The sequence below is a fragment of the Limanda limanda genome, chromosome 11 (assembly GCF_963576545.1).
Source record: "Limanda limanda chromosome 11, fLimLim1.1, whole genome shotgun sequence".
In the NCBI taxonomy this organism is placed as follows: domain Eukaryota; kingdom Metazoa; phylum Chordata; class Actinopteri; order Pleuronectiformes; family Pleuronectidae; genus Limanda; species Limanda limanda.
In genome coordinates, this window is record NC_083646.1 from 10,673,787 (window position 1) to 10,686,503 (window position 12,717).

The following is a 12,717-nucleotide window of genomic DNA, read 5'->3' on the forward strand; positions in this document are numbered from 1 at the left end:
TTTTGAATTAACAGCTGTCTTGTCTTTGAACATCTCCCAGCAGAGGAGGAGACTAACCCCAAAACCTGAGAACCACTGGCTTAGGATAAAAATGAGCAAATCCAAGTCAAAATCATAGTAAATGTGGCACAAAATTTGTGAAGAACTTTATAATAAATGTATGAGACATCAAACAAGCAGGATGGTAACAAACACACGGAATGTGAAATACCCCTAAAGTAAATTCTTTTGAAGGAGCAAAAGAATACAGGCAAGTCTAGACAAGGATTTGTTTAATAAATTATTAATAATTTAATGTTTTAGTAAGAGGTAAACCAGAGGAAGTAATAAGCAGTAATTTATGCAGCTAATATTTGCCTCAGTTCCTCTCTGGACCATCACATAGACCAAGTAAATACCAGGTGTGGCTCAGGTAACCAGACTGTCCATGTTGCATCTCTCAGACGATAACATTGACATGGACACTGATAGTTTCACATGGCTGCAGCTCCAGTTACACAGCTCCGCATGCCGCAGTGTGTCTCCAGGACAAGTGTGCGTTTGTTAGTTCCCATGAACCTGACATTACATCTTACAGATTTAGGTTACAGAGGAAAAATGTGTCTCTATTCTCAGGAAGCTTCTGTATCACAGTGAAATATTTCTCAATTTACTGCTGAGGCCATAGTGGAGAAAAGCTATTTCCACACTGCTCGGTCAAAGCTGACGCATATCCAGGGTCTGAGGCTACACAAGTGCAGTGTGGGATCACTGCTCTGACGTTCATGATCATATTGACACAGTTTGAGAAGTTAATCTCAAAGCAAAGACACTCGGGAGTCCACACACTGCAGCGAGGAGCTCTGCACCTCATACAACTATGTCAGACATCAAAGCTCTGACGCAAATGCTTTCATCGAGGTGTCGTTCCTGTTTGCAATCTGTCTCTCTATATCCCACAGTAACACAACTAAGAAACACAATTATACCTGGTTTGGAATGTTTAAGCCCATTTAAAGATGAACAAATGCTCAATAATGACAGGTAGTTTTACAGCCTCAGCATAACAACAAATCAAATGCAACAGCAGAGTCCACAGATCCACAATGAAGCTTGAACAAGAAGGTGACTCACAGCGGTGAAGACTCACTGTCCTCCTGTACCTGCTCACACAAACCACATTCACTCCATATCAGGTAAAAACACAGACTCTACCTGGGCTTGTTTGGATCCATTTCGTTTCACACAGGCATCTTTGGTTTCTGTTCGCTCTCTCCCCCTCTCTCTCTCTCTCTCTTTACCTGGACGGGTCCCTCCCACTGCGGCTTTCACCTGCACCCCTTCCCTCTGCAACTGGCCCGACAAGAACAACTGGATTCTGCAGCCAACAAATCAGAGCTCAGGGCTGGTGAATGTGTCGCAGTTGAAAGTGCAGGGAGTTGACTGATCCCTTTTGTCGGGAGAGTTCTGTTGTTGTTTCCTGTACATCAGGGTTATTGACCACCCCTTGAGCAAACAGGAGGAAATATTGTTTTTGTGAAGGAAAAAAACAAAAAAATCTTCTTATAACATAAGAGTAAGAAAGGGCATTGATATGAAAGTATGAGCATAGGGTGTTTGATAGGGAACAGAGTGAAAGTGGGAAGAAGTGAGTTATGAGGAAGAGGAGAATTTAATGTAGCTACCTTTCCAGGAGCTACATTTAAAGAACGTAGCTCCAAGACTTGGCAGAGGAATCAACAGGAAGTAAAATGCCCCTAAACATGTGGTAATGTTTAAGGCTTGGGGCAGGAATGAAGACTGGCAGTGAGCCTGAGGTTAAATATAAGATTAGTGTACATCCTCATTGTGATGCACTGTCACCGTGTAAACAGCAGCCGCCCGAGGCCTCCACACAAACACGTCCAACTTAAAAAGATACATTTATTCAAAGATCAGGTTTCAACATTGAACGATACATGTTCCCGTCTCATAAAGTGAAATACAAAAGTGCTTTGGAATGACAAGACTCTTATCCGAGAGAGCATGACTGATTCATATCAGAATCTGCAGGCTGGAACTGGTCCTATAAAAGTTGCTTGGCTGAGACAGGCTGAGACAAGGTGTGTCCCGTTCTGTCCTACAGTCATGAATAATGCTTGTATAGTGGGGCTCAAAAGAATGATACTGGGACTGTGAAGCGTCTGAGAGACGCAGCAGAGGGATATATTTGACCCACTATAAGCAGGCACTAAAACATTACCAGTTAACATCATGGTACAGGGTAAATAGTGACAATTAAAATGTGTACTACCTGTAATTTTATGTCCAACATCGTTTCACAGGTTCTGATTCAGTGAGGTGCACATTTAAGTCATTCCTTGTTTACAGTTTGCGCTATAGCTTAGAGCAAAGCCACACATCAATGCATCAAAGAAGCTTAGAAAATAAAAAAGGTTAGCAACAATAACTTTATTGTGAGCGGCTACTTAAAATAAATCTGATTTGACCTGGCCTCGCCCATGGATCTGCCCCTGGACAGAGGGTCGGGAAAGTACTGGCGGTAAATAGCTTCCTAAGCTTTCGGCACCGTGTCACCTTGCAAAAGTGACTTTTGACATAAATGGAGTAACCTAATTGGCCAACTCCTCAAATGGCACATAATAGTATTAAGGTCTGCTGTTCAATAAAAAGTTGATAAAGACACATGAAAAAATATGATTCGGTGCAAATTACATTATCGAAAGCGTTCTGTAAAAGTCACTAGTCTAGTCCTGAAGACTATTATTCCCTTATATCTCCAAAGACATTCACTGCAGTGATACTAATACAACACCACATCTTGGACACCGTGTATAAAAAGATCTACATAGACACTTATAATATTATATTCTGTAATTACATTATATATTTGCTCTCTGACTGAATGAGTTTGAAAAGAAAAGCAAGAGAATGTTCACATTTGGAAGTGGCGTCATTCTTCTCAACTAACACTTGGAAAAAATAAGCCCTTTACCCAAAATGTGTATTCTTTAAACTTTAAAAAAACACACAAGTACACATACACATACATGCATTGCTGGAAGTTCATTACATATGGTTGAGTAGAGCTTATCAGCAGAAAAATCCTATGTTCAGTGGCTCCCTCCCCCCTGAACGCTTCCATCAGTCCCTCTCAGTAGTTTGGTCTTGTCTTCTCAGTGGGTGATGGGAACAAGAGGTAGATCCCTCAGTGATGCTGGTTGGCTTTGAAGTGAAACTGCTGCTTTGGTGGTAGCCCCATGTCTTTTTGCTTTGAGGCTGTCCGTGAGGCTGTCCCCAAAGAGAACAATACTTGGTTTCATAAGCTTTTGTTAGCGTCGGTGAATTACTGAATGCTGAACTTTATCTCCAGCTCCTCGGCCACCCCTCCCAGGCGCATCGTCCTCAGTTTGTCCAACAACTCCTGCAACAAAGGCCAGTGCAGAATTCCACGTTGTCCCCCTCCATCTGCACGAGGCACTCTCTCAGCCCACAGCCGCAGCATCTGGTAGTGAGCCTCCCTGCAGGTCCGGTGATCCAGCTCTGCTTGTTCGATCTCTGTATCCCTCACACCCAGAGTACGCACCAGCTGCTTCACCTGCAGCGCCGAAACTAGATCCAACACTGAGTAGATCAGGTCAGCGGCTGAAGACAGGGTAAAGAAGAGGGGAGGGGTGTGTTGAGAGGAAGCGATAAGAGTTAGTACAATAGTGCGCTGTATGTTTTGGTCAACACACTGGAGCATGCTGCTATGAACAGTATTAAATCCACTCACTCTCGATTTCCAGGGGGACACAGTCAGGCAGATTGGGTGGAAGCTGTTCACTCCCAACAGGGCTGCTGCGAGTGACTTCGACGTCGCTGTTGACTGAGGATTCTTCACTACTGAGCAGGACCACCTATGACACAAGAGCAGATGAAAATGTGTTGAATATAAACCTTATTCCAGTGGTGAAAAGTGACCAGAGGCAGCTAGACCAGTTTACCTCGTAAGGCTCCGGAGAATCATCAGTCGGCTGGGAGGACGGCTGGGAGGACCGCTGCTCCCACTTCTTCTTGGTGACCATGTGAGTGATGAGAGCGACCAGCACCAACAACACAAGAGCCCCAGCAACAACTCCAGCAATTACGTATGTGAAAAATTCCTCTCCCTTGTCGCAAGCTTCATGGTGATACAAGGGACACGTAGGGAAAAAGGACACAGATGGATAATTGTTAAAAATAATGTATATTTGGACAAGCAGCAGTAAATAGACAGATTGAATGTTGCATTTAAGTTTGTTACTGTGCAGCTGGAATTGGTTATTCCAATTTTAAAACTACCTAATAATACCAGATTTTGTGTCACGTACACTGCCAGTTGATTTTAACATATTCTGATGACTACGTTTTTTGCAATTAAGTAGAGCAGAATCATTGTGGTTATATTATTTATTATAAGGTTACTTTATTCTTATACCAAAGCTTTGGTTACTCTGGAAACCAGTGTAATCATATCACGTATATTCATGTGTCATATGCTCACATTTTGGATTCACACTAGAACGTGAACAGAGATGTTGGCACTCACTGCTACAACTGTGGAGAGCAGAAAAAACGTGTCACAGCATTAAAGAGGAAGTAGGAGGTTCTCAAGAGGAAGTGATTAACACAGAGGCAGGGAAGTATTTTCAACACCAGATGAGAATGTTTTAACACTTAAGGTACAATGTTACAGCCACACTACACAGGAAATTGGTGTAGAAATGAAAGAGAAATATTTCTTCATCTGTGACAGTTACTAAATGGCCACACTCACACTATGTGAACAAGCACGTAGCAAAGGATTGGGGGATTTTTTTTTGGGATTTATCTTACATATATCTCCTCATTGGAAACAGGAGCCCAGGAGTCAATATAATGAACAACTGGACACTTGTCATTTTGTGTTACAATGTCAGTAGCCCAGTTTTTAACACCCAACTTCTCTCCTCTGGGAACAACGAATAGAAAAACTGAACAAAAGTCGGAAGTGCGCTGCAAGTTTCAATTCATCAAACCAGCTTCCCCATCTGACTCTAAATAACACATCACATGCCGCACGATGGGAACAGAGTGTGCACAAACAACAATGGTGTAGGCTCACCTCTCGCAGGGTTCACACTTTCTTTTGACTCTGTAGAAGGTCTCCTTACACTCACAAACTGTGTTTGTCAGGTTTGTGCCTGTGCAAAACAATAATAATTAAATGATAACAATAATAATAATTTACTCAACAGTGATGTTTGTGTAACAGTCACGTGTCAACACTTACAGTTTTGCTTTTCCGTTTCACCAGGTCCACATTGTGCACATTTGCGACACTCGTACGTTAATGAGTCGATGTAAAATCTGTAATAACCGTCATAACATTGACAAATAGTGTTTTGGTTTCTTGCACATTCTTTTAGAGTCTTTTCATTCTTTGTCCCTGTGAAAACAGAGTAAAGGTGGATTAAGAAAACCATCCATTGAAGCATTACTGGTAAATCCAAGAACTGAAACGAGTCAGAAAAAGGTAATGTTGCTTTACCTTTACAGACACTGCACGGTAGGCATGTGGGGGCGTAATGAATCTTATCCCTGTATTGCCCATGAGGACATGGAACACATTTACTTCTGTGACCCGTAACATTACACTCCTCTACAAGCTTAGAACCTGAAAAATATAATGTCAAGACTTTGTCAAATCGATCTATAGCATTAGACGTGTGATATCTCTGGTAATGACTACGCTACTGTGTGTCGTGTGTGTCTCTTTACCTGGAAAACATTTGTTGCAACAAATTCCCTTATTAGTGCGGTAGTCTCCATCGGGACACTTGTCCTCCGAAGGTTGAAAATATGCGGGAACGATCATGCACTGCAACAAAAATAGACAATGAAAGTCCAGAAGAAAAGTTTATTGTCCATGAGAGGATTGTTTTTCTCTTTTTGTTAATTCTATGAGGGAAGTACTTTGGGTTTTTCTCACCATGAGGAGCAGTATTGTGCCTACAGGGGCATTTTTATTCCTCCGTCCTCTGTGTCCAGCTTCTTCCATCTTACAGGTTTAACTCAATCCATGTGAGGCCACCTGCAAGGTACAGAAATCAGTAAAGTTCCTCTAACCGTGAGTGAAATACTAAACAATATAGTGCACTTCTTCTTCTTTCACTTCTGGGAAAAAACACAACTTAGTTAGACTCTTTATTCAATGCTTTAAATGTCTTTAAATGTACAATTTAATCAAACTATATTCATCTTTAACAATGTTGTTTCTTGCAAAGTAAAGGTTGGCATAATATTTTTTACTGAACAAGACTCTGAGGGGCTGTCAGTCAGTTGTGCTGTGAAATCTCTTTACAAACACCGAAGCGACTGCCGAAAGAACGAGATTGCAAATAAAAGTGGTTGAAACAAAGTTGGAAGAGGTCCCAGTGGAATGGAAGTGTGTATCAAATGAAAATACTCAAGTAAAGTAGAGTACTTGACTAAAAGTATTTTTTTTAGGAGGAAAGTTCAGAAGCATTCTTTGCATCATTTACCGAGTAACAAATATACATTTTAATCAGAGCTTCATTTAATAAGCCCACACTTGATCACGTGATACAAACTACAACAGACATAGTCTCCATGTCCCTCTTTGCATCTAACCAGACATTTACGGTTTATATTTACCTGTTTTAAGAGGTCCACCTTAAAGACTTTTGCTACAGGAGGTCATTTCGGGAGGTCGGGGCATTTGATTTGAGAAAACAAGCCTCCTTCCCAGTTTATAACCAGTATGCGAGTAAACTTGAGTAATCATTTTGAGGTGGAGACTGAAGTTTCGCTGGTGGTTTCCTGAGCACATGAGCAGATGAAACGAAACTACAAGGAACAATTTCTTATTAAGCTGAATCATGTATTGATGCAACCACCTCTTAGCTGAAATATACCTCAAACTGAGATTTCTATACTCTGCTCAATGTTTTGTTTAGAGTGTTTATATTATTTCCATTTCCTTCCATACTTTTATTCTTCCTTGCGTTTATATTGAATGTTTACATATGACTTCTACTGATGTGTATTTTGGACTGTCTTTATTGCTGATGCAGCACAGACATTTTCCCTACTGTGGGATTTATAAAGGATTATCTTATCTTATCAGGTTTAACTCACTTAACTGTGCAAAATTCATTCCTCTATGTGGTATTTTATATCTTATATGTAATCTGTTACACTGTACATAAATCCCCAAACTGTATATATTCTGTTTACATTGTATACATTACTTCTATTCCATAGTATTGCATATTTACTTGTTACTATTTTACCAATGTCTATTTTTTTAACTGTCCCCTTGAAACACGGTAAATTTCCCTGGTGTGGAACTAATAAAGGATTATCGTATCATAACATATAGTAATGTATCAAAAGTTATAGTAACGCATCATAACGTATTGTAACCTATCTTAACATATCATAACATATTGTAACGCATCGTATCATATTGTAACATATCATAACGGATTGTAACATATCATAATGTATTATAACTAGGGCTGTCAAAATTAACGCGATAACTCATGAGAGGTCGTTCAGGTGAAGCAGTCTGTCAGTGACTTTGTAGAAGGTCAGTGAAACACAGAGTTTCTCTGGTCACAGCTGCTCAGTGATCAGCTGCATCATGATCAGAGCAGAAGCTGCAGTTGGTTTGTACCGAGCTGGACTTCCTGTGTCCTCCTCCCTTCTGCTCCCAATGGAACCAATAAACAAACGTCACTAGTTATCAGGACCTGGTCAGTACAGGAAGTCACTGAGTGTTTGTTTGATTCACTCCAGAGTTCACGAGTCTGCATTTAAACATCGTGAAAAATGACACACACGTGACCGGACGTTTGGAACGAACTATGAACGTGAACTTGTTCATTTCCATCTGCATGAACTGAAGTGTGAGCTGGCTCAACCCTGCTTCTGCAGATGGGCTCAGATTCAGATTTCACATTTAATTGTGCAAAGGTTTGGTTGTTTGATTTAAAAAAAGAAAAGAAAAAAGTTTTGTTCAACCATCCTATATTAATATAGAAATCTCAGTTTGTGGTATATTTATAATAATAAATTGTTCCTTGCAGTTTCGTTTCATCTGCTCAGCGAAACTTCAGTCTCCACCTTAAAATGATAACTCAAGTTTACTCGCATACTGGTTATAAACTGGGAAGGAGGCTTATTTTCTCAAATCAAATGCCCCCGACCTCCAGAAATGACCTCCTGTAGCAAAAGTCTTTAAGGTGGACCTCTTAAAACAGGTAAATATAAACCGTAAATGTCTGGTTAGATGCAAAGAGGGACATGGAGACTATGTCTGTTGTAGTTTGTTTCACGTGATCAAGTATGGGCTCATTAAATGAAGCTCTGATTAAAATGTATATTTGTTACTCGGTAAATGATGCAAAGAATGCTTCTGAACTTTCCTCCTAAAAAAAATACTTTTAGTCAAGTACTCTACTTTACTTGAGTATTTTCATTTGATACACACTTCCATTCCACTGGGACCTCTTCCAACTTTGTTTCAACCACTTTTATTTGCAATCTCGTTCTTTCGGCAATCGCTTCGGTGTTTGTAAAGAGATTTCACAGCTCAACTGAATGACAGCCCCTCAGAGCCTTGTTCAGTAAAAAACATTATGCCAACCTTTACTTTGCAAGAAACAACATTGTTAAAGATGAATTCAGTTTGATTAAATTGTACATTTAAAGACATTTAAAGCATTGAATAAAGAGTCTAACTAAGCTGTGTGTTTTCCCAGAAGTGAAAGAAGAAGAAGTGTACTCAAAAAATTAAAAAGTCTGAGAAGCCCAAATTATTAAGGATAAAGATTCTTTGAGTTTGTTATAAAAAAAAGTTCTTAATAACATCATCCTATGTTTGCTCAGAGGCACAGCAAAGAGACAGCCATGTTGAATTATGGTGTTGTATGTTTTAGCTTGATTTTATTTAACTTTTCAATCTTAATAACTATCATTTGGACTAGTCATCAATAAAAAAAAACAATGTTGAATGTATAAATCCACCTTCTGTCTCACAGCAATATTCAGAGATAAGGGGGATTTTTCAGGGCATTTAGAAATGGTGATTAAACGTGACTAATCACAGCTACCCTGTGAGTAATCTGATTACAATTTATAATCGTTTGACAGCCCTAATTTGCAACGTATCATAACATATCATAATGTATTGTAACTTTTCATGACGTATTGTAACGTATCATAACATATCATAACGTAGTGTAACATATTGTAACGTATCATAACGTATCGTAAAGAATCGTGACGTATTGTAACGCATACTGTATTGTAACGCATCCTAACGTACAGGGCCGGGTCTAGACAGGCATGTATGAGGGGGCAGCCACAAATCTTGAGGGGGCATTGTGCTTTATTATATTATTATTATTATAAATTGGGATTTAGTTTGAGGGGGCACAACATTTATTTGAGGGGGCCAGGCCCCCTCTTGCCCCTGCCTAGACCCGGCCCTGCTAACGTATCATATCATATCGTATCGGATTTTTTCTGATTAATTATTGCCTGACCTTTTAGGCTAAAACAAAAGCAGTGTCATTTAAGGTGGACTTGAAAACTCACATTGAAACAACTTTACGGATGTGACTCTCTGGTCAAGTCAAAACAAATAGTTCGCGGAGGCTTCAGGGAATCCGACATGTTCCTGCCCCGCTTGTTTAGTTAGAAGTGAAGCTTTAGTTAGCTTCACTTCCCTGTAGCGTTAAGAGTCTCGTTAGAAGCAGAAAGTCTGGACAGATGTTATCAGACGAGGAGCGAACACACACCAGTTGATCTGCTGTTCTGGTGTCGGTGGTTTCGCTTCAGCTGCACCGCAGCTCGCCCACAGACGAGATGAATCACACCGGCACACAAGAGGTGTTTTACGGCCACGTACCTGGACAAGCACCGGGGCTCCGAGCCTCCGGAAAGATCCACAAGTCCTCCACAAGTTCGAGCCGTAAAGTTATTTTTAAGGAAAGTTGTTCTTTTCGCCGGGAAGCAGAGAAACCGCGGAGAGAGAGAGAGAGACAGAACGACCCTCCGGGAGGAGAGAGAGAGGAGGACTCTGACGGGAAGTGGCTGAGTCACGAGACAGTTTCAAGGAATTGTGTAATGAGCGCCTGGCAAGAAAGTCACCTGTCGGGGGCACACACACACACACTCACACAAAATACACTGTACACATACACACACACAAAATACACTGTACACGCACACATACACACACATACACATAATACACTGTACACACACACATACACATAATACACTGCACACACACACTAACACACACACACATATTACACTGTACACACACAGACACACAAACATACTAACATACACTTAATACTCTGTACACACACAGATATGCTATTACACACAAACACAGATATACACTCACACATATTCACACACACACACACACACACACACACAGTTTCAAGGAATTGTGTAATGAGCGCCTGGCAAGAAAGTCACCTGTCGGGGGCACACACACACACACTCACACAAAATACACTGTACACATACAGACACACAAAATACACTGTACACGCACACATACACACACACATACACACACACATACACATAATACACTGTACACACACACACACACATACACACACACATACACATAATACACTGCACACACACACTAACACACACACACATATTACACTGTACACACACAGACACACAAACATACTAACATACACTTAATACTCTGTACACACACAGATATACACTCACACATATTCACACACACACACACACACACACACACAGTTTCAAGGAATTGTGTAATGAGCGCCTGGCAAGAAAGTCACCTGTCGGGGGCACACACACACACACTCACACAAAATACACTGTACACATACAGACACACAAAATACACTGTACACGCACACATACACACACACATACACACACACATACACATAATACACTGTACACACACACACACACATACACACACACATACACATAATACACTGCACACACACACTAACACACACACACATATTACACTGTACACACACAGACACACAAACATACGAACATACACTTAATACTCTGTACACACACAGATATACACTCACACATATTCACACACACACACACACACACACACACACACACACACACACACACACACACACACACACACACACACACACACATAAACATAATACACTGTACACACTCACACACAGGTAGACTAACATACACACAGATATACTAACATATACATAAACACACACACACAACCAGTCCGAAGAGAAGTATTAAGTTTGCAGCTGACTCACTCCAATAATAGTATTAATAACAACAGTAATAGTAACGATTATGATAATGAAAATAATAACTTAAAACATAAAACAATGAATTTTATTTAAAGAACAACAAATAACCACAATCATTTTATATACAATAAAAAGATAACAAAACTAGATTCAGATTCCTGCTGATATTATCACCACTTTGTCCATCGGAGAGAATGGTGATTTGTCTGTAAAAGAATCAGTATGAATGAAACAAATCCTTCAGGTCAAGATGTTTTTGTTTATAGTACTATCGGCCAACGTGAGGTTTTAATCTCCTGAATGTCAGTATCTGCTTCAAGAACCCAGAGCATTGGTCTAACGATACTAGAGTCCTCAGCTGTTTCTTTACTGGTGCACAATCCCACTGTGTCAGCCGTTATTTATTAGTATTGATCAGCTCCTTTTGTTGCCTTTTAGTCAAATAGAGGTGGCACATTTTATTTATAAAAATCTGAATATGGACACTGGTTGTAATTGTTCGTAATGTGTGGTTTTTTTCACTGAACAAACTTCATAAGATATATATTTGTCACTGCTAATGCTTTTTAAGTATCACCATAACTTACAGATATAATGTAGAAATGAAAAATAGAGATAAGTATTTATTGAGTTAAAGTTTCAAGTTCATTTATGTCATTCCAGCCATTTTTGAAATACAGGTTTAAAAGTATCAGCAGTGTATAGTGCAAATTCAGTTTGGTACAGCATCATTTATACTTAAGAAATAAATGACAATAGAGAGCAGCGCAGACAGACAGGAGGACAGAGATGCAAAAACGTCTCCTGAAGAGCAATTTAAAAAGCTCAATCAGCAGAGACAAGTAGTTCCTCAGAAAAACCACATCCTTCCTTTTCAGTGAGCAAACTCAACAAAACGTCTTCGTCTCTGCACCACCCCTCCTCCCCCTCCTCTCCTCACCTAGATTGGCACAGCCACTTCGACTGCAGGCTCCTGTCAGGCACACACTCATGCTGCTGAGTGTCACACAGTATTTCAACTGTGCAGATTAGCTTTTGTTTATTGCCATTTTTACTGAGCAACGCCAACATCTTCCGGGCAAAGATTCTCTAAAGCTCCAAGCAAGCACACTAATCCTATACGGTCAAGCAGCAGTGATAGTGAAACCTCCAGAGAAGCATGACCAGGTTTACTGTCAGCTCCGAGTGATGTTGTTGCTCAGTCATTCTTTCGCTCAGTCATCGCTGGACTTTGTTTGAGTGCTGCTGCTGCCACACGCTCCCATAAGACGCCGCTTCTGTTTCACAACTGACAGGAAGTGACTTGTCGGGGTCTAGTTTCTGTGAAAGCTGAGCTCAGGCTGCGACTAATGGTTTGTTAGAGGAGAACACGTCAGCCTCTCAGCCT

The 12,717-nt window shown here is 40.4% G+C and overlaps 1 protein-coding gene across 4 annotated transcripts; it reads right to left on the bottom strand.

Moving 5' to 3' along the window:
- Positions 1 to 1,888: 1,888 nt before the first annotated feature.
- On the bottom strand, positions 1,889 to 10,085 carry tnfrsf1a (tumor necrosis factor receptor superfamily, member 1a). 4 transcript variants are annotated; one of them, XM_061080752.1, is made up of 11 exons: positions 9,810 to 9,911; positions 9,607 to 9,737; positions 5,972 to 6,073; positions 5,761 to 5,860; positions 5,531 to 5,656; positions 5,273 to 5,428; positions 5,105 to 5,183; positions 4,505 to 4,557; positions 3,966 to 4,141; positions 3,755 to 3,878; positions 1,889 to 3,624 (listed from the first exon to the last, which is right to left on the bottom strand). In XM_061080752.1, exons 3-11 carry the CDS (start codon positions 6,038 to 6,040, stop codon positions 3,326 to 3,328), a joined length of 1,182 nt encoding a protein of 393 aa, XP_060936735.1. In that variant the 5' UTR covers positions 6,041 to 6,073; positions 9,607 to 9,737; positions 9,810 to 9,911; the 3' UTR covers positions 1,889 to 3,325. The 4 variants fall into 4 exon arrangements, with proteins under 4 accessions (XP_060936735.1, XP_060936733.1, XP_060936734.1 ...); XM_061080750.1 differs by lacking the exons at positions 9,607 to 9,737; positions 9,810 to 9,911 and adding an exon at positions 9,920 to 10,085; XM_061080751.1 differs by having other exon boundaries at positions 9,607 to 9,911.
- Positions 10,086 to 12,717: the final 2,632 nt, after the last annotated feature.